This window comes from Delphinus delphis, chromosome 19, assembly GCF_949987515.2.
Source record: "Delphinus delphis chromosome 19, mDelDel1.2, whole genome shotgun sequence".
NCBI lineage: Eukaryota > Metazoa > Chordata > Mammalia > Artiodactyla > Delphinidae > Delphinus > Delphinus delphis.
The window spans coordinates 46,571,480-46,591,915 of NC_082701.1; the positions used below are offsets into that span (position 1 = coordinate 46,571,480).

Genomic DNA, 20,436 nt, shown 5'->3' on the forward strand with positions numbered 1-20,436 from the left:
TAAAACAACTGTATCCCAATAAAAAAAATTAAATAAAAATAAAAAAGAATATCCTTGATATAAAGGCACTTATAAATCAATGAGAAAAAAATGAACATCTCAATTGAAAATTGGGGAAAGGGCTTCCCTGGTGGTGCAGTGGTTAAGAATCTACCTGCAATGCAGGGGACACAGGTTTGAGCCCTGGTCCAGGAAGATCCCACATGCCGTGGAGCAACTAAGCCCGTGCACCACAACTACTGAGCCTGCACTCTAGAACCCGCGAGCCACAACTACTGAGCCTGCATGCCACAACTACTGAAGCCTGCACGCCTAGAGCCCGTGCTCTGCAACGAGAAGCCACTGCAATGAGAAGCCCGTGCACTGCAACAAAGAGTAGCCCCCGCTTGCCGCAACTAGAGAAAGCCCGTGCACAGCAACGAAGACCCAATGCAGCCAAAAATAAATAAATTAATTAATTTAGAAAAAAAAAGAAAAAGAAAATTGGGGAAAGAATATAACCAAATCATCTATAGGAAAAATACAAATAACTTTAAAGATATGAAAAGAAGCTCAGTCTTAGAATAATCATAGAATTCACATTTTAATGATCTTACTTTTTTCACTTTTTTTAGTGATTCAATTATATATATATATATATATATATATATACACATATATTCTTTTTTTTGGCTGTGCAGCACGGCATGTGGGATCTTAGTTCCCTGACTAGGGATCGAACCCCTTGTCCCCGGCAGTAGAAGCGTGGAGCCCTAACCAGTGGACCGCCAGAAAATTCCCAATATATATATGTATTCTTTTTCAGATTCTTTTTCACTACAGTGTATTACAAGATATTGAATATAGTTCCCTGTGTTATTCAGTAGGACCTTGTTGTTTATCTATTTTATATATAGTAGTGTATATATATTAATCCCATACTCCTAATTTATCCCTCCCTCCCTCCCCTTTGGTAACCTTAATCTTGTCTTTATGTCTGTGAGTCTATTTCTCTTTTGTAGATAAGTTCATTTGTATTATTTTTTTAGATTCCACATATAAGTGATCTCATTTGATATTTTTCTTTGTCTGACTTACTTCAATTACTATGATAATCTCTAGGTCCATCCATTTTGCTGCAAATGGCAATATTTCATTCTTTCTTATGGCTGAGTAATATTCCATTGTATATAGACCACGTCCTCTTTTTTTAAAATTATTTATTTATTTATTTATTTATGGCCGTGTTGGGTCTTCCTTGCTGTGTGCAGGCTTTCTCTAGGTGCTGTGAGAGGGAGCAACTCTTCGTTGCAGTGCGTGGTCTTCTCATTGCGGTGGCTTCTCTTGTTGTAGAGCACAGGCTCTAGGCGCACGGGCTTCAGTAGTTGTGGCACGTGGGCTCAGTAATTGTGGCTCACGGGCTCTAGAGTGCTGGCTCAGTAATTGTGGCTCATGGGCTTAGGTGCTCCATGGCATTTGGGATCTTCCCAGACCAGGGCTCGAACCTGAAGTCCTAGGCCACACCTTCTTTATCCATTCATCTATTGATGGATACTGATGTTGCTTCCATGTCCTGGCTATTGTAAATAGTGCTGCTGTGAACATTGGGTGCACAAATGGTACCATTTTTGATAGTTAAAAAACGCAAACAGGCATTCCCTGGTGGCGCAGTGGTTGAGAATCTGCCTGCCAATGCAGGGGACGCACATTCGATCCCCAGGCTGGGAAGATCCCACATGTTGTGGAGCAACTAAGCCCATGTGCCACAACTACTGAGCCCACGTGTCGCAACTACTGAACCCGCATGCTGCAACTACTGAAGCCCACGTGCCTAGAGCCCGTGCTCCGCAACAAGAGAAGCCACCGCAATGAGAAACCTGCACACCACAAGGAAGAGTAGCTCCAGTTCGCCGCAACTAGAGAAAGCCCACACACAGCGATGAAGACCCAACGCAGCCAAAAATAATAAAAAAAAGAAAAAAATTAACATTATATAAAAAAAAAAAAGAAGATACTTAACAACAACAGAAACCCCACAAACAAAAAACTTTTATCTGGGGAACTCCCTGGCTGTCCAGTGGTTAGGACTCTGCGCTCTCACTGCTGAGGGCCCAGGTTCAACCCCTGGTCGGGGAACTAAGATCCCATAAGCTGCTTGGCACGGCCAAAAAACAAAACCCAAAACTTTTATCTGTACAAAGAGTTTAACTTTTTAATAATTAAAAATGTTATTACTTTAGTTATTTTTTGTGCGTGCTAAAATAATGAGATATCACTTTTAACCTATCAGATTGGGTGTGGGGAAATAGATGTCAACATAATTTATGAGAACACAAAGCCATTCAACTTTTTGCGGAGGGCCAATTGGAGTAAATACTCAAATGTTTAATTTTCTTACCCCATAACCCACCAATTCCACCTCCAGGAAGCTCTTCTACAGAAAACCTAGCACTAATGCAAAAGGAAATGTAGACCGAGTTGTCCCCTGCATCATTTATTGTATCAAAACAATTAGAAACAACCCACATCCCCATAGGCAGGGGATGGTTTAAATAACCTGTGTTATTTCCACATGATGGAATCCCATGCAGCCATTTTTTATAAAAAGAGGTAGCTTTATATTTACTGACATCAAAAGATAGCCAGGTTATATTGTTAAGTAAAAAAGCAAATTGCAGAATGGTATGTTGTTTTATTTTCACGCGCACAGAAAAACATTTGAAAGGAAGCATCTAACCTGTTCATGAGATTCTCTGCACACTGGGCCGGAGGGACTTGCTCTTTATTTCCTGACTGGCTAATACAAGTATGTGAGGAAAGTATTCAGAACTAGACCAACAGGCACTCCGTGAAAATTAAGTCTGGCCCCTCCCTCATCCCCCAGAATCCTCTGGGGAGAAGAGAAATCTCATTTTTACTCTAGACATGTCTATAATGTTAGTACTTTTTATTTTTAACGAAGAATATTGCCTATTATAATTTTAAATATTCAACCTAGTGAGAAAAGTGAAAAGAACGTTCACTGTAGAAAAGTTGCAAATTATGCAAAAATTTAAGAAGAAAATAAATATCTGCCACAATCTCGTCTCCCAGAGAAAAATGTCATTTGATGCCTTTCCCTCAAATCTTTTTTTTTTCTTTTTTCTTTTTTTTTTTTGCGGTACGCGGGCCTCTCACTGCTGTGGCCTCTCCCGTTGCGGAGCACAGGCTCCGGACGCGCAGGCTCAGCGGCCATGGCTCACGGGCCCAGCCGCTCCGCGGCATGTGGGATCTTCCCGGACCGGGGCACGAACCCACGTCCCCTGCATGGGCAGGCGGACTCTCAACCACTGCGCCACCAGGGAAGCCCCTTCAAATCTTTTTTATGCACATCCATCTTTTTTTAAAAAGTCTGTAAAAGGGTCACAAAATAAACAAAAAATGGAAGAATTCTAAACGTATTCTGAGGCCAAAAGGAATGAAATTTGTAAAAAGAAAACTTACTTTTTACACGTAGCAGGATAGTGTGAACATGCTCCCATATTAAATATTCTTACACGACCTGATTTATTATGGTTGTTTAGGAACCTTTCATAAGGAATAGCTCTTTAATTAATCTTTCGGCATCAAACATTTAGGTTGTTTCCCATTTCAGAAAAATGTTTTGCAAATGAAGGAAAGAATAGCCTTTGGGGGCAAACAGAGTACAGGACAACAGAGAAAAAGTCCCTGCAGCCATCTCTTTCCCCTTCCTGACCCCATCCTGTGAGGTCTCTGTCCAGGCCTTCCAGACCCACTCCCAGAGCATGGCCAGGGCCAGAGCCAACTGGCCTCCAGCTCTGACATGTCCCGGTGGAAGTGCAGGGGCTCCAGCGTGTCTTTCCTGGCCCTGGGATCTTTTCCCAGCACAAAACACCATCTAATTCGGGGCAGTTCAGATGCCTAAGCACCATCCAGTCTTCCCACTCACGAAATTCAAGGTCCTCAGGGCTCTGGCGGCCCAGAGATGAGTACGACATTCTCATACTGGGGCTCCTCCTGCCCTTCCTCGTCAGCCAGCTTCTGGGGATCCTGTTCTAGGGGACCACCCTCAGGGACCAGCTCCTGGCCCCTCCCTGAGCTCTTGATGCCATCCCCTAGCCCCCTGGCCACTTCCTCTGGCCCAGTCCCTGCAGACTCCAAGGCCCCTGTCAGCTCCTCACTTGGGGCTGAGCTGGAGCTCTGATTGGCAGAGCCAGAGGCCGGCCCGGGGCTGCCCTTGTTCCGACTCAGGGCCCGGCGTGGAGGCTTAGGGATGGCACTCTTGACCTTAGGCTCTGCCTGGCCTTTCTGGAAGCTACCAAAACGGCGGAGGACAGACCGGACGGGGCCCTCAGATCCCCGGGGTGTCCCTGCCAGCATGTAGATTGTGGTCACAGAGCCTGCACTCTCCTGGACACTGCCCTCAATGGCTTCCACACGTTCAGCCACTGTCCGGCCACTAAGCGGGAGCCGGCGGCGGCCAGTGGCTGAATCCCTGGGGCTGGCGGCACCTGGAGGGGCCCCGTTCATTTCTGCTTGCTCTGGGCCTGTGGACTCCTCGGCCTCCTGGCTTTCAGGACCTGGCTGGCCCCCCCGGGAGAGCCTCTTGGGCTTACGGAGAGGGCTGGAGAGCTCCCCGGAGCCTCGGCAACTCTGTGGTGCAAACTTGGTGCCTTCGGCAAAGGAGACTGACGGCCGCTTGGCCCGAGCTAGGCTGGAAGTGCGCGGAATGGCAAACGGCGTGGAGGCATCCTCAGCGGGAGGGAAGGGACCTCCGGTCAGGCTGGCCTCTGGTGACTCTGCTTGGGCCACAGGGACCATCCCTGGCAAAGGAGACAGAAGAGCTTGGCCAAACCTGGGCTGGCTACCCCAATCCATCCTGCTTACCCAGCTCAGCATCTTCTGGGAGGCCCCTCAAATGGGGCAAGGGAGAGCGTGAGGATGCAGAGAGGCAGGGGAAGGGCCTATTCGGGCAGATGCTACTGCTTCTACCCTCTTTTCTCACCACCCACCCTACTTTGCACTAATGTCACACTCTAACCATGCTAAAACTCCTTCAGCGCCACATGGCCACGTCCCTCTTACCTCTGATCCTTTGGGTATACTGTTCGCTCTTCCTGAAACATCATTCCCATCTCTCCCTAACTTTCCCAGGGCTAATTCCCACTGATTCTGCCAGGCTCAACTCCAACACCACTAACACCGAGACATCTTCCCTGACTCCAGTCATCCCTGACGTGGCTGGATTCCGAGCCCCGATCTGCATGTCCCCCATGAAAGCATGTATCACTCTGTCCCACATGTGTCTGATTACTGCCCACCAGACTACAGGCTTGGGGAGGACAGGAATCTATCTTGTTCTTTGCTGCATCCCACTGCCAGGAACTGTGAAGGGCATGGAACGGGACGGGAGCTTGATACACGTTTGCTGAAGGAATAAAGGAGAGGCTGTGATGAGCAGGGCTGCTCAGGGGCTGAGTGGGCTGTTTGGGGGCTACCTTCTTGGGGTGGCACGCAGTAGGCAGGACCTTCGTCCTCTTCTCCAGACTCGGGATCAGTAGAGAAGGAGTCGTCCGAGGCCCAGCCAGCCGAGGGCGCTTCGATGAAGCTATGGTTGAAGGGGATCTCCGGATCATGGTGCGAGACTGAGGCGGCAGGGGGAGGCTCTAGGTCAGGCGCAGAGCCCCAGGGGAAGCCCTGTCCCCTTGCAGCCCCTGACCCTCAGCACCCGCTTACCTGTCACCCAGGGAAGCTTGTGGCTGCTGAGGGAACCGCAGGGCAGCGCAGAGCCCAGGCTGGAGGTCAGTGCCCCCCAGACCTGCAGCTTCATCCTGGACATAGCGGTCCCATCTCTCACTGGCCTGAGGGCACGGGAGAGTCGTCAGTGAGGGAGACCCCGGTTGGGGTGGGACGGGGGCAGCAGTAAAGGGCCAGGACCATTCTGGTCCCGAGATTCACGTGACAGAGTGACTGTGTCTACTTCAGTGACTCTCTATGACTACAGAGTAAAGTCCAAACTACTGACCCTGAGATCTGGGCCTGTCGCAGAGGGCAGCGTGGCGCCAGAGTCACGAGGCAGCAACTGTGGCTCAGACTTTGCCTCTCTGGGCCACAGCTTCCTCATCCGTAAAATGGGGACAACTGCTATCTATCAGAACTTCTTTCAGGACCCAGCACAGCAGCAGCTACCTGGTGGGGCTGCCCCAAAATGCAGCAGTGTGTTATTATCATCCCAGCTGAGCCCAGCTCACCTATCTTTCTGGAAGTGACACCACCTCCAGGAAGCCCACTCTTGTCCCCGCCCCGAAGCTGGAAGTGACAGCTTCAATCATTACCATTCCTCAGACAGTCTGTGCACATGTCCCGGTCTTCCTGTGAGGGGCTTCTCCCCACCTCCAGGTTCTATGCCCCGGGGTTGCGGGGAGGCTACTGGGTCTGCTGGTCTGAGGATGCCCCACAGCCCAGAGGGGGACATGGTCAAGGGGTAGTGCGTGAACTAATACGAGCACACAGGACAAAACAAAGAGTCCAGAGAACCGGCCACGGGCTCTGTGCGTGCCAGTGACTAGCTGGGTCACCTTGTCCTCCTGGGAATTGAGAATGCTAATCTTCCTGCCCCACGTGCCCCGCTCCAAACCTCCATGCTGCTGTGAGCCTCCAAGGTGCTGAGAAGTACGAAGAGATTTTGTGAAGGAACAAAGCTCTGTGCAAGGAATATTCCCCGCTTCCCCGCAGCAGCCTGCGAGCTCAAATCCCTCCTCGCCTCTCCTCTTCTCGAAAAGCCACATTCTCTGCTAAACCACTGCTCGGGCTTTTATGGCAACTCTCCCTTCTGAGGCCTGGTCTCTTCCCCTCCCTGCCCAGAGCTGTCCCGGTGCTTCTGCCTTCTGCCATCCTGGTGCCCGGGGCCCCCTGCTCACGCGTGACTCAGAACCTCCCCCACTGAAGGCTTCTGAGGAGGGCAGATGGCTGACCTGGTGTCTCCAGGCCACAGCCACTGCCAGCTACCTCGTTACCTCTGACCTACGTGTGTGACAAAGCCAGCCCCTCCCCACCCCGAGAGGAAACCAGATGCCACCTTGCTTCCACCCATGGCCTGAGCTGTGGAATCGGGAAGGAAGGGGCCAGGGTTCACCTGTCCTTGGGATCCAGCCGGGCAGCCCAGCAGCAGCAAGCACAGCAGGCGATGGCCAGGAGGAGAAGCAGCAGAGGCACAAGAATGCCCGCAAGGAGGGCGGCATCCTGACCATGAGATCCTAGGGAGAGCCAGGGACGGGCGACTCTTCAGGGCCATGTTGTCTCCCATACGTCATGTCTCATCTCTAGCTCTGAACTGCCTACTCTGGGGAGATCCTGGGAACCTTCCACCTGTGGGCCCCTCCCGCTCTTCTAAGAGATGTAGACTCTGCTCAGCCTGGAGGCCCCCCCCTCCAGGCAGCCTCCCCACTGGTCCTCTCCCGATGGTCCACGGCCTCTTCCGCAAACCCTTGCCCTCAGTTCTCGGGCCTGATGAGACATCCCGGTGTCCGGCCCTGTCCGCTCATTTCCTGGGTGCTAGCCTGGTTTCCCAGGGGACAGAGGCTCTGTCACATCTTCAGGGGGCCCCAAAGCACCCATACAGATTTCAAGTAAAGAGAACATCTCTGAAGAGGGCCCAGCCTCTCTGGCAAGTAATGAGGCCCCGGAGCCCATGTAAAGGGCCACTCTTTCCCCGGTTACTTCTCCCTGTACCCTTCTTTCCACCTTACCCAGCTGGCAGGCCCCAGAGACAGGGTGGCAGTTTCCCTCTGGACACTCGCAGGGAACAGAGCAGTTGTTTCCGTGGAAGCCAGATGGGCACGAAGTGTTGCAGCTTTGGGGTGACAGGAGAGACAGGCTGAAGGCTGGGTGAGAAGGCATGGAGGTGGGCAGGGCACGGGGGGGGGGTACATTTCTGGGCACTGCTTCCCACCCCCTGCCATACAGACTTCCCTGGGTGATGCCTACGCAGATTCCTCTGACCTCTCAGCCACATTCTAAGCACCCCTAGCAGTGTTTGGAAGAATCCCTTAGCCCCCAAGCCCATCTTCCAGAGAGACCACCCACAAACTGCCCCCTGGCTCCCAGGTCCCCCAGGGTGGAAGTCTCAGTCAGGGCCCACCTCTCATGAGCCTCATCCCTTGCCCACCTGGCGCTAATGTGAGATAAGCAAGATGCCAATGGAATCCGGAGACACTTCCTCAGGGTTTGGAGGTCTGAGCCATCCCCAGCCCTGCCCCTAACTCTCTGGGCCTCGGTCCTCTCCTCTATAAAATGAGGTCTCTTCCAGTTGATACTACATTCTATCCTATAGGTGGGAAAAACCTGACATTGGAGATAGTGACACTGATTATGTTTTTGCCACCTGAAGACCTTAGGGAAACAGCAGTGGGGTTTGGCGCCCTCCTCCTAAGTAACTTCTAGTTCAGGAGCCAGGCCTTTTAGATTAAGCATCACTCTGACCCTCCTCTGGAAGATGCAGACCCCACAACAAGAGGAATAACTTCTTAGTTATGAGGATGCTGGGTGGGAATCTGGGAGATGGAGAAGCCCAGGAAGGGAAGTTTGGGAAGCGGATTGCACAGAGGCCCGACCTAGGCCCCTGCCTCCTTCCAGGGCCCCAGTCCTCACCTGGGCCCCCAGTAGCCGGCGTTGCAGACACACTCCCCAGTCACAGCATCGCAGGCCCCCCGGACACAGGTGGGGCAGGTAGAGCCACAACCCTCCCCAAAGGTGCCAATCGGGCAGGGGTCTTCACACCTGAGGTGAGGCAAGACTCAGAATGGGGAGCAGGGCAGGCCTGGACCCCACAGAGGGGCCTCACCCATCTGCCCACACTTGTAGATTCAGAGACCCAGTTGTCTACTTTTCAGCAGTGAAGCTCAGGCGCAAACAGGGCCTTGAATTTGAGGCCAGACCCAGTAGGTGACAGACTACAGATCCCTGGACGAGAAGAGGGCGGGAAGCCTGAGTGGTGAGGGAGCTGGAGGGAAACTGTGCCCAGGGCCCCATTAGCACCCATCTCTCGCACCTCAGGCGGGCCCCCAGGGCTGTGTGAATGTATGCGTTGCGGGAGGAGGCCGCTCTCCCTGAGGGAGCCGCTGCGGTGAGGATCTAGAAGGAAGGTATACCCTCACCCTGAGCAGGCTGGCCCCCTCACCTGGGCCCCAGCCAGCCAGGGTCACAATGTCGACAGTGCCCGGTGTCTGGCTGGCAGGCCTCCCCAAGCCGGCAGTGGGGGCACTGTTGCCTGCAGCTCTCGCCAAAGGTGCCAGGAGGGCAGGGCTCGTGGCACTGAGTCCCATTCCAGCCCGGCTCGCAGGACTCGCAGCTACCTGTGTCTGCAGAACATGGCTCATTCTGCTTGCAGTGGCCACAGCTGGGAAGAGAAAGAGTACATGCAACACTAGGAGAGCCTCCCGGTGCCAGCTGGGCCACTCAGGCAGGTTCGAGCCTCAGCTGCCCCGTGTTGTACAACAAAGAGGCTGGGCAGACTATCTCTGTGGGCTCTAGTAGGATTCCAGCCTTTTCCTAACCCCTGGTTCTGAGCCCCATCCTTCCCTGGGTCCCAGGGTCACCAGGAGCTCCCAGCCCAGCCAGGGAAGCCAAGTTACGACCTCAACCTCTGCTTCCCTTCTGCCCAGGGTTCCCCTCCTTCCCTTTTCCCCTTCCCCCATTCCACCCATGCCATCTCGGAGGTCTGGCATGAGCAGTCCTCAGTAGTGTATCCTCTATGCCATTTTATGCATTATGAAAACGCATAAAATGTCTGTTTTCACCACTAGAATTTTATCTTACATTTTTTCCAGTTTTATTGAGTTATAATTGACATACAGCACTGTATAAGTTTCAAGTGTGCAGCATAATGACCTCCTCACATACATACTGTGACATGATTACCACTAAAAGTTTAGTTAACATCCATCATCTCATATGGAGATGAGAGAGATCTGGGATCTCATATGGAGATCTCAGATTCCATACCAAAAAATGAAAAAAAAAGTCTTTTTCCTTGTGATGAGAACACTTAGGATCTACTCTTTTAGCAACTTTTCCAATAAGGTTTATCTTATCTTAATATCTCACTGATCCTTAAGTTTTTCCCTCCAGAGACTTAATTATCTGGGATCACGAGCTTGGATCAGACTCATTAGTAGGGTGAGGAAGGGAGTTCATAAAAGCAATTTAGCAGATCCTGACCAGTATTAAAAGAGAGAGAGAGAGAGAGAGAATAGAAAACATTTCGGTGTACATATGTGTGTTGTCTGGTTAAGTTTTTACTTCAGTTAATATATATATCGCATCATATATTATATATGAATGGGAGGTAAAACATTTCTTACTGTGGGTGGAACTGGTCAAAGTTTGAAAACCATTGAGTTTCAGAGGGACTTTGCAATCCTTTTGCCACAATGTTGATTCTTTATCTGTTTCTACGGCTTGCTAGTAGTAGTATTTTGTTTAACAGTAAGCGGATGAAAGTGGTGGGCAAGGCTGGCCTTTAGGGAGTCGAGGGACTCTTTTTCCCCTTTCACCCCATCCTTGTCTGTTTCTGCGCAACATTCTCCCTGCGCCCCCGGCTCATCCCCTTTCCCTCCCGTTCTCTCCCCTTCCTTCTCACGCCCTCCTCCCTCCCTTCTCTCCCGCACCCCCCGTTGCCCCGGCTCACCTGTCGCGGCACTGAAGCCCGTAGCGGCCTGCGGGGCAGGGCAGCTCGCAGCGCGCGCCGCGGAAGCCGGGCGGGCATGTGCACAGGCCGGAGGCGGCGCTGCAGCGGCCGCGCACGCACTCGCAAGGCTGCCGGCACTCGGAGCCCCACCAGCCGGGCCGGCAGGCGCAGCGGCCCGACTCCTGCGCGCACGGCGAGCCGTGGCAGGCGCAGCGGAAGCTGCAGCGGCGGCCCCACCAGCCCGGCTCGCACAGGCAGGAGCCGGTGGCCTGATCGCAGCGCGCCGCCGCCGGGTTGCACTGGCACGGGCGGCGGCACGTGGGCGACCACCAGCCGGGCTCGCAGCGGCACGCGCCGGTCTCGGGGTTGCAACGCCCGTGGGGGCCGCAGGCGCACGGGAACTCGCAGCGGTCGCCCCAGCGGTCGGATTGGCAGTGGCACACGCCCGTGGCCGGCTCGCACTGGCCGTGCGGGTGGCAGGCGCAGCTCTCCCGGCAGTCGGGGCCCCAGTACTGGCCCGGGCAGCCTGCGGGGTCGGGGTAAGGGAAGGGGGTCAACGGGCTCAGGGTCAGGCACCACGGATCCTCGCCCTGCGACCCCTTCCACAAGGAAGAGGTGGGGGGGCCGGGCCCGCCCTCCAAGAGCCGGGGACAGCCTGTCCTCCTGGGGCACAGCTTACTTCCTGCCCCAGACTCTGAACTACACAAATCTTTACCACTGGCCCAGCCTCCCACTTCCACATTCCAGAACACACTTAAAGATCACGAGTGGATGGGTTTCCCTGGTGGCGCAGTGGTTGAAAGTCCGCCTGCCGATGCAGGGGACATGGGTTCGTGCCCTGGTCCGGGAAGACCCCACATGCCGCGGAGCGGCTGGGCCCGTGAGCCATGGCCGCTGAGCCTGCGCGTCCGGAGCCTGTGCTCCGCAACGGGAGAGGCCACAGCAGTGAGGGGCCCACGTACCGCAAAAAAATTAAAAAAAAAAAAAAAGATCACTAGTGGCAAAGGGCCTTGCCCAGAGTCACACAGAAGTGGGTGTGCCTTCATTTATGCCCCTCCTTCCTCTCATTGGGTTCCCCCATTGTGTCTTCCCCCGCCTGAATGCTGCCCATCCGGGTCGAAGAAGAAGCCACACTCCCCCCAGTGTCTCCTCTCAACCCTGACTCCTAGCCAGGCTGCCCTCTGGCTAAACTGCCCACCAACCCCTCTCCCATGCCCCACTTTCTGCCAGAGAGGGAGGACATTCCAGTCACCCTCCACACGCGCATACGGGGAGACCAAGAATGCATCCATTCTGCAGTTAATGGGGATCCACAGCATCTTTCTGGAAGTTGAAAGGGAAGATGAATGGCCCAGAACTGAACCTGTGGGAGGGCTCTGTGGATGGGATAAAAACCAGATGACTCAGGACATCCCCTTAGAGTGCGTCACTTTCTGTCTCGACCTCAGTCTCCTCAGCGAAGCTTGGAGGGATTCTGGCCCTGCTGTTCTAAGATTACATTCCTACAAGCTTTGCCTCCCCTCTCCCCCAGTCCTGCCCGGCAACCTCATCCTTCAGGAGAGACTCAGGACTCACGCGAGTTGCACCGGGCCCCGAAGAATCCAGGTTTGCATCGACAGAGGCCTGGTTTCACACATACCTCGTCTTCCCGGCAGACGTCCAGCCCCTCGCAGATGGCTGAAAAACACCCCACCCAGGTTGGAAGGACTGGGGTGCGGCCAGGGGACACTCTGCCCTTTTCACTGACTCCCAGTGGCCTGTCCCCCTCAAGAGCTGTTTCCTCAGGGCTGGGGGGTTGGGCCACGGCATGGACCCTAGCTCTAGGGCTCAGGAGGGCAAACAGACCCCAGGAGGGTAGGAAGGAAGGGTCACTGGGCTCTGTCCTCCCTTCTCCTCCGGTGGGGGGGTGCATCCTGGCTACTCACGGGTGGTGCATTCTCGATCATTCTGCCTCCAGCCTGGGCAGCAGTGGAGCTCAGCAGAGGGGCTGTGGGGCAGAGAGGGGTCAGCCGGGGGGCAGCCTGGCTCCGCAGGTGGATCACTGTCTCCCTGAGACATGGGATGCTGCCTCAGCCCCATCGGGCAGGCCTGGCCAAGGGTCACAGCCCCTGTGTCCCCGACCCCTTCCCGCTCTGTCCCTGGCCATCCCACCATCTGCCCCCACTACCCACCACCCTCTAGGCTGTCCCCGAGCCCCTCTCGCTTTAGCACCTCTTTCCTCGTGTCCTCCTCCCCCCCATCAAACCCCCAGAAGACCCACCTGCTGGCCATGCAGACGTGCCGCCCATTGGGGTCCAGCTCAGACCCCTGGGTCCCCCGAGTCCAGAGCAGCAGCAGAAGGAACAGGAGCCCCAGCCCCATGGCGGCCAGTGCAGTGGGAGGGCTTGGGTTAGTCTGGCCCCCACAGCTCCCAACCCCCTCCCTGCTTCCTCCCAAGGCTTTTCCTGAGGAAACCAGGCCGGAGGGGCGGGCTGCCATGAGGCACCTCCCTGAGAGGGTGGGCAGGCGCAGAGAGGACCAGACACCAGCGTACAGAAAGGAAAAGGAAGGCCAATGGCGAGGGCTGAGCAGGGGCTTCAGGGTCTGGTCTCAGTCTGGGCGGGGGGCAGGAAGATGAGGCTGTAAGTTACGGGTACTGGGATAGGCGAGAGGTTGAGCCATGGATATCCACTAGGTCACACTCCCCAGTGGAGGTCCACGCTGGGAGAAGCCTCCCCAGCCAGTGACAACCAAGGGGAACTTCCTGGCAGAGCTGGGCAGGGGCAGACCACTGACAGACAGACATGGAGCAGTTCCTGGGTATCATGGGCAGTTGCTTTATTACATTAGCTTAGGCCATCCGTACAAACACCTGGGAGGGAGGTAGTCAACTCTCCATTTCATGGATGGGGAAACTGAAACTCACAGAAGCAGCACTTTTGTCTGGCCCTGGAGGCTTGGCACAGAGATACAGGAAGGAAGGTAGGTTGAGCTCCCCGTCACACCCTGGCTCAGGCCAGGGTTAGAAAGGAGCCTGGGGAGGGCGGGGAAGGAGGGAGCCCTGTCCTCATTTGAGGTCACACGTCCACCCCCAGACAGACTCCGGAGTCAGGCAGGCCTCTGGGGCAGCTGAGACCCCAGATGAAGATATTCATCGAGAGCAGAGCAAGGCCGGTCAGGAGTTGGGGGCTGTCAGGCTGCCCACAGGCTCCACGGGGGTGGCTGTGGAGCCTCCTCTCCTCCCCGTATTCTCGCTGGTAGCCGCAATGCTGGCCTCAGCCTCAGGGGCCTCTGTTCCACCCTGACACCACAGGCCCAAGCTGGGGGGAGAGCCAAGAGGTGCTGTGAGCCTGGATGCCAGGGAGGTCAAGGATAGGGGCCGAAGGCAGGGGGTGCTGTAAAAAGGGGACTCAAGAGGACGACAGGGCAGCATGAGGCAGGGGGAGGTAAAGGGGCCACCAGAGGAGTGGGAGGGGACGGGCATGCTCAGAGCTCAGGGCAGCTGGGTGAGCCGCAGTGGAGTGGGAAAGGTGGGGTCCCTCCACTCCCACCACATTTGTCCTTCCTCTTCCCCCGACATACAAACTCTGTATTCTGGACTCAGGGGGTGGGGGCTGGAGGTGGTCTCCCTTATCCCTGGAGAGCAGGAGCCATGAGCCATCCTCATCGTCACTGAGGCAGAGGAGAGAGGAGTTGTGAGGGTCATTTGTCAAGGCCCTGAGGGACAGTGGGACTCCAGCTATGTTCAGCCTTCTGTGCAGCCCCCAGGAGCAGGCAGGGGAAGACAAAGAGACTTCAGGGGCCCCAAAGCTGGAGACAAGGAAGAGCAGGGGAGACGGAGGACAACTAGAGGATTTTTTTTCTTTTTGGCCGTGCCCCACGGCATGCGGGATCTTAGTTCCCCGACCAGGGATCGAACCCGTGCCCCCTGCAGTGGAAGCACGGAGTCTTAACCACTGGCCCGCCAGGGAAGCCCCCTCCTGAGGCTTTTATTTTCTAGCCTGACATACAGCAGGCACCTGACAAGACTGCAGATACAGCCTTACCCATCTGAGAACAAACAGATATGCGGCCAAGACAAGAAACCGAAAACTGACTGTGGAGCAGAATCAGCAGGTTTCTTCAGCAGGATGTACGGGGAGCATGGCAGGTGGGAGCAGTGCGATCCAGAGAGAAGGGTGGTGGGCTCAGGACGGCAGGCTCAGGGGATGACCAGGCCAGGTTAGGTTCTAGAAGTGACTAAGCTAGGTGACAGGCTCAAGGTGTGACTAGATTGGGGTGACAGGTACAGTCTGAGGCAACAGGCTCAGAAGGTGACCAGGCTCAGTGGGAATGGAGGCAGGGACTTACCTGCTCTCTGCTTCCTCTGGGGTCCCTAACATCTTGGCCTTGATCTTCCTTCGTTGCTTCCTGATAGCCACCTTCATGGCTTCGAGCAGAAGCCCGGGGACCCGGTGGTCTGTGAGCAGCTCCCTACAGAGGAGGGGGAGGAGCAGAGAAAAAGCAGTGGGGATGCCAAGAGGAGGTCTCGTCCCGACCTTAGTTTAGATGTCACCCCTCCTAGGAATACTTCCTTGATGGCGGCTGTGACCCTTTGCAACGGCCCACCCCATGTGGAAGAAGTTCCAGGAGGGCAGGGGCTTTGCGATTCTCGTCCTCCAGTGCCCAGCACAGTGCCCGGCACACGACAGGGTGGATATATCGATAACCCAAAGAATGAGGAGGGTGAACCGAGGCCTGGGGACAGGTGCAAGTGGTGCCCCCGAGCCTCCCCACCCCTGTCCTGCGCCCTCACCGCTGGAAGTAGGCCAACTCCTCCTTCAGCAGGAACACATTGGCTTTGAGCTCATTCCTCTCCTGAAGGATCTGTTCAACCTCCTCTCGACTGAAGCCGCACTGCCCTACCTTGGGGGGGCATCCTGGCGGCGGCAGGGCATCCGCCTGCGGAAGGACAGGCTTGGTCAGGGGGGCGCCTCGGTTGGAGAGGGACGCTAGAGGGTGACTGGCAGGGAGACTTGGGAGGCCAGGGCGCTACAATAGATGCCAGACCGGTGCTCTGGCCGAGACTGGGGGCGGAGGTCGGCTGGGGGCGCACACTCGTGCTACCTTCCAACTTCCCGGTGGCCCTAACTACGCAGCACAGCAAACCTTTCCCGAGTGCCGGACCGGTCCCTGACCTCATCAGGCACTCACCCGGTCCTCAGGGGTCCCCGGGGCTCCTGTGCCCGTGGCTGCCGTCTCGGGCTCCTGCCTCTGCTCGCACCCGGGCGCCGCGGCCTGGCCGTGCGCCTGCTCTGGCGCGGGCTCCAAGGTCGCTTCGCGCCGCCGCTCTGATTCGCTCTCGCGGTCCCGCGCGGCGCGCAGCTGGGTTTGTACTGCGGCCAGCTTGTGCCGCAACTCCGCATTCACCAGCAGGAGGCGCTGCAGCTGCTCCTGCAACTGTGGGCGGAGCAAAGGGGGCTGGTGGGCGGGGCGCCGGAGGGCCGGGAAAGCCCCGCCCCCGCACGTCGCCCCGCCCTGCCCTCACCGCCTCAGTCTCCTGGCTGCGCTGCCGCAGGTCGCGGTTGTGCGCCCGGAGTTCATCCCGCTGGCGGTCGGTCACCTCCTTGAGCTGCCGCAGCAGAGCGCGCTCCTCTGAGGAAGGGGCGTTCTCAGCGGCGGCCCGCGGGGAGAGGCCCTGAGCCTCCCCGCCCCCGGTCCCCGGCAGGCCCGCACTCACCCTGTGGCCCAGAGCGCAACTCTCTGCAGAGGCGCTCGTTCTCCTGCCGCAGCTGCCGCAGCTCGAGTTCGGCCTGCTGCGCGGATACCTGCAGCTGGAGAGGCCGCGCCGTCAGGGCCGGGCCCCGCCAGCCCGCGGGCGGCTACGGGAGGGCGCCGTGACTCACCGAGTCCGGGGCGGGCCCCACGGCCGCCTTTTCCAGGAGCTCCAGCGCCTGCACCACCAGCGGCACGAGCCCGGCCGCCGCCTCCGGCCCGAAGCGGCGCGCCAGCTCCTTCAGCTCAGTGCCCAAGGCCCCCGCTAGGTGGTACACGAGCTCCGCAGCCGTCCCCGACCCCGCGGCCACCCGAGGCCCCCAGCAGTGCGCCCCAGGCCCCACCCTCCTGGGCTCCATGTCCCCCGAAGGCGACTAGGGCTGCTACACCCTCCTCCCCACAACTGGGGAAGGAAAAGGCCAACCAGTCCTGGCCCAGGAAGCAGTCTAGGACGGTAGAGGGCGGGGTAGCGATTAAGGGAAAAAGGCTGGGGAAGGAGAGTCTCAGTGCCCTGCTCCCTGTCCCGTTCAAGCCCCCAAGGTCACAGGAAGCAGGACAGCCAACTTCCAGCCAGGTGTCCAGGAGCTGAGGCTCAGGGCTGTAAGTGGTCACTTTCGACAAGCCCTCCCCACAGTGCCCACACCAGGCTCCACCCCTGTGTCTGGAGTCATGGGGCCTGACTTGGCTGCCAACTCTCCGGGCAAGAGGTGAGAGGTAGGAGAGCTGTCACTGGCCCCAACCAGAGGCAGCCGACTGTCCAGCCATGTGCCTGTTTCCAAGACAGATTGAGAGTGACACAAAGCTTAAAGGGCTAGGCTGGGCACCACAGCTGCAGACTGCTCCAAGAGATGCTGGAAAGCGGGGAGTGTTCCCCAGCATTCTGGAGGGAAATTGGCAAATGTCGTCATGGCAGCAGGAGTGTGAAGGCCCAAGTCCCCTTCAGTTCTCTGAGTTTAGAGAATATTTACCCCCATAGCTCCTGAATATCAGGGGGCCTCAAGGATCAGTCCAGCAGCTTGCTGTGAACAAGTCTGGCCTCTGCCACCCTTACACCCAGAATTCGAGCTGAGGGAAAAAAAAACACCTCAACAACTCCTATTTATACAAAATTTATTATACTTTGTTCAGAATTACAAGTCACCACGAGGTCAACAACATAAGCACAAAATAGAGGAAAATGGGGCCAAGCTGTTGAATGTCACCAGCTTGTCTGTGAGGGTAAAAGGCTCTAGCCTCTGGGGAGTCTGAAGCAGGAAGTGAGGAGACAACTAGGCATAGAGGTCCTCTCGGTCCGCAGAGTAGACCTCGCCCTCCTGCAGGAGAGCGAAGTTGAGGAAGTGGGAGGGTCTGTGCACCTCGTGGTAGAACTCTTTGGGGTTTGCCAGCTGCAGCTCATACTTCATGTTGGGATCATGCCGAACACCTTGGAGTAGAAGGAAAGGGCCAGTGTTGACAAGGTCCACCTGCCTCACCCTGCTGGGTCCTGGGCCATCTCCAAACCAGAGTCCGGCCCCAAGTGCTAAGGGTGATGGCCTAACCCCAAGCCCACCATCCTGTGTGCCCCGCCACCACCCCCACACCCTGCCTCACATACCCATAAAGTTGTAGTTCCACGAGGACTGGGCAGGGACCATAAAGAAGCCAAGGAAGCGGTCTGACAGTAGCATCTGGACCCTCTCGTAGTGCGAGGGTAGGTAGCCCTTGGGGTTGTTGCCCTTGTCTGTGTTCTGGCGGCCCCATTCATAGCCACTGGGGGTCAGCTTGTAGGCTGTCAGGGTGCAGGAGCCTGGTGTGAAGCTGGAAGAGGAATGAGGACAGAGTCAGCGCTCAGGCCACCATTCCTGGGCCCTGGCCTGCAACGCCTGCCCCATTGTACTTCCTCCCAAGGCGGCCCAACCCCACCTGCAGGTGATGATAATGGTCTTCTCGCCATCCCAAGATGGGTTGTCAGCCATGATCTTGGCATGGGTGGTGACATCCTGGGGTGACAGCTGGGGGGACTCATTGGGCTGAGTGTGGATCCAACCTAAGGGTTCCATCTCCTATGGGTAGAGCAGTGAAAAGCTATTTAGAGCCCCGTCTGCAGACAGGAATCCCACCCGTGAGAGTAACACCCCTGCCTTCCCTCCACCACCTTGAGAGCAGAAAGCCCCGGTTCTCCTACACCCCCGCTAACCTTGAGGTACTCATGCTGGGGCAGCTGGCCAGGCAGGTGCACAGTCTGGTGAGTGCCCCACTGTGGTACCATCACGATGCAGCGGATCTCCTTCACCTGGGGGTTATCTGGTGGGCTCACCCCATAGAGGTACCCTGCAATCTGGAGACAAGGGGGTCAAGAGCCAAAGAGATTCTTAGTACCAGCCCAGATTTGGGGCCGTCAGCCCTGTGTTTAATTCCCTTCTCCAAGAACAAGGACAGAGTTTCTCAAATGTGGCCAGAATCTCCTGCATCAAAAATGCCTGGGGGTGCTTATTCAGAACGTTAAACACAGACCTCACCTCAGACTCAGCACATCAGAATCTCAAGTGGGGTCCAGGAATCGGCACTGCTCACACGTTCCCCAGTTGCTTATTTAAGTATAGTGTCCATAAAGAAATAAGCACACAAGCACAGAGCTCATGCATTTCCACAAACTGAACACATCTATAAAATCAGCACTCAGCAGTACTTTAAATTTTACATTGTCATGAACAAAGTAAGAAAACTTGTGTTCCTATAAACTCACCCAACACAGGATACTAACAATCTTCAAATTCACCAGACTGAGGCCACAAGTTGGTGTTTTATAAAATATGATTCTCCCTGATTACTAGTAAAGTTGACCATCTTTTCATATATTTTCCACCTTCAGTTCCTTTTCTGAACTACCTTCATACTCCTTTGCCGCACCATTCTTCTACAGTTATCTTTTACAAAAATCAACTTCTGAGAATTCCCTATTCTAGATCCCACTATATCTTAAGAGTTATGCAAATATTTTCTTCCTGTTTTTAGTTTGTCTTTTGTGGTACCCTTTGTCACGCACAAATTATTAATTTTGATGATGGCTTTGTGTCTTGTTTAAGAAGGTTATCCTAACTTTAAGACGATAAATGTTTTCTTCTAATATTCTACTACAGTTTAGTATTTTACGTTCAGATTTGTACTGCACCTGGATTTGAGTTCTGTTAAGTGCTGAGGCAGGGATCAAGCCTCCTTTTGCTGACTGTTTCAGGGTCATAGGGCGCGCTTAATCCCACAGATGCAGTGGGTCCTCAGGTGATACAACACATTTATTATATACACACGAATCTGTTTCTATATATCCTCTTCCAATAACTTCTAGGAAATACATCATTTCTCAATTGCCATAGCTTTATAATGTTTCGGTATCTGGTGGGGGCCGAAACCCTCCTCCCTCCCTGTTTTGGCTCTCCTTGTATATTTACTCATCTATCAATTTCAAAACCAGCACCTCCAGTTCCAGGAAATCTCAGGTGAGTTTTAGGTACATAAAATGTTTGGCACACACTGTGGCCTAGTTGAACAAACATACTCACTTGGGCCCGAAGGTCAGATATGCAGATAAACTTCTTCAGCACATTCTTGGGGAGAATATAGGTATAACCAGTCTCCTTGATGTCATCAGATGACACATAGATGTGATTGGTCCTTAAGTGCAGGTTGGCGGCAGAGATGGCCCTAAAAACAGGTAGAGAATGTTGGCATTTATCAACTCAAGCACCTCAGGTAGCACCAGAGGCCTTTCCATCCCTACCCCTCTTGCCCCTTATACTACCTGACCCTCCATTCAGTCTTAGATGAGAAAGTCTGGGTCTCATAGTTGCTGGTGGTAGAGGTGATGATTTCGTCACCATGCTTGTTGACAGTACGAGTCTGGGTTGCAGTCAGCTGTGACTGTTCCTTGGTCTGCTTCTCAATCTCAGCTATCTGCTGCCGCTGCTGTGATGGTGCAGAGATCTCCATACCCAGGATGATGTCTCGAATTTCTGATTGTGTCAGTGATGCCACATTCACACTGTGGGGACAGTGTGGGT

At 55.0% G+C, this 20,436-nt stretch overlaps 3 protein-coding genes across 4 annotated transcripts in view; all 3 read right to left on the reverse strand.

The window, feature by feature from the left end:
- Window positions 1–678: 678 nt before the first annotated feature.
- On the reverse strand, window positions 679–13,281 carry SCARF1 (scavenger receptor class F member 1). The gene is made up of 11 exons (XM_059997576.1): window positions 12,927–13,281; window positions 12,592–12,653; window positions 12,242–12,343; window positions 10,667–11,192; window positions 9,158–9,376; window positions 8,629–8,757; window positions 7,728–7,831; window positions 7,115–7,235; window positions 5,716–5,840; window positions 5,478–5,624; window positions 679–4,802 (listed from the first exon to the last, which is right to left on the reverse strand). Exons 1-11 carry the CDS (start codon window positions 13,142–13,144, stop codon window positions 3,943–3,945), a joined length of 2,613 nt encoding a protein of 870 aa, XP_059853559.1. The 5' UTR covers window positions 13,145–13,281; the 3' UTR covers window positions 679–3,942.
- A 167-nt stretch (window positions 13,282–13,448) lies between these two features.
- RILP (Rab interacting lysosomal protein) lies at window positions 13,449–16,983 on the reverse strand. 2 transcript variants are annotated; one of them, XM_059997578.1, is made up of 8 exons: window positions 16,531–16,983; window positions 16,365–16,458; window positions 16,173–16,279; window positions 15,839–16,084; window positions 15,441–15,586; window positions 14,996–15,118; window positions 14,228–14,317; window positions 13,449–13,965 (listed from the first exon to the last, which is right to left on the reverse strand). In XM_059997578.1, exons 1-8 carry the CDS (start codon window positions 16,756–16,758, stop codon window positions 13,821–13,823), a joined length of 1,179 nt encoding a protein of 392 aa, XP_059853561.1. In that variant the 5' UTR covers window positions 16,759–16,983; the 3' UTR covers window positions 13,449–13,820. The 2 variants fall into 2 exon arrangements, with proteins under 2 accessions (XP_059853561.1, XP_059853560.1); XM_059997577.1 differs by lacking the exon at window positions 13,449–13,965 and having other exon boundaries at window positions 13,983–14,317.
- A 515-nt stretch (window positions 16,984–17,498) lies between these two features.
- The window catches only part of PRPF8 (pre-mRNA processing factor 8), a 36,594-nt gene continuing 33,656 nt past the window's right edge, over window positions 17,499–20,436 (reverse strand). Inside the window, exons 38-43 of the mRNA XM_059997566.1 lie at window positions 20,178–20,417; window positions 19,939–20,080; window positions 18,576–18,716; window positions 18,302–18,441; window positions 17,994–18,196; window positions 17,499–17,822 (exon numbers count right to left, since the gene is read on the reverse strand). Coding sequence (XP_059853549.1) covers window positions 17,668–17,822; window positions 17,994–18,196; window positions 18,302–18,441; window positions 18,576–18,716; window positions 19,939–20,080; window positions 20,178–20,417 — 1,021 coding nt within the window. The 3' untranslated portion in view covers window positions 17,499–17,667. The remainder of the gene's footprint in view (window positions 17,823–17,993; window positions 18,197–18,301; window positions 18,442–18,575; window positions 18,717–19,938; window positions 20,081–20,177; window positions 20,418–20,436) is intronic.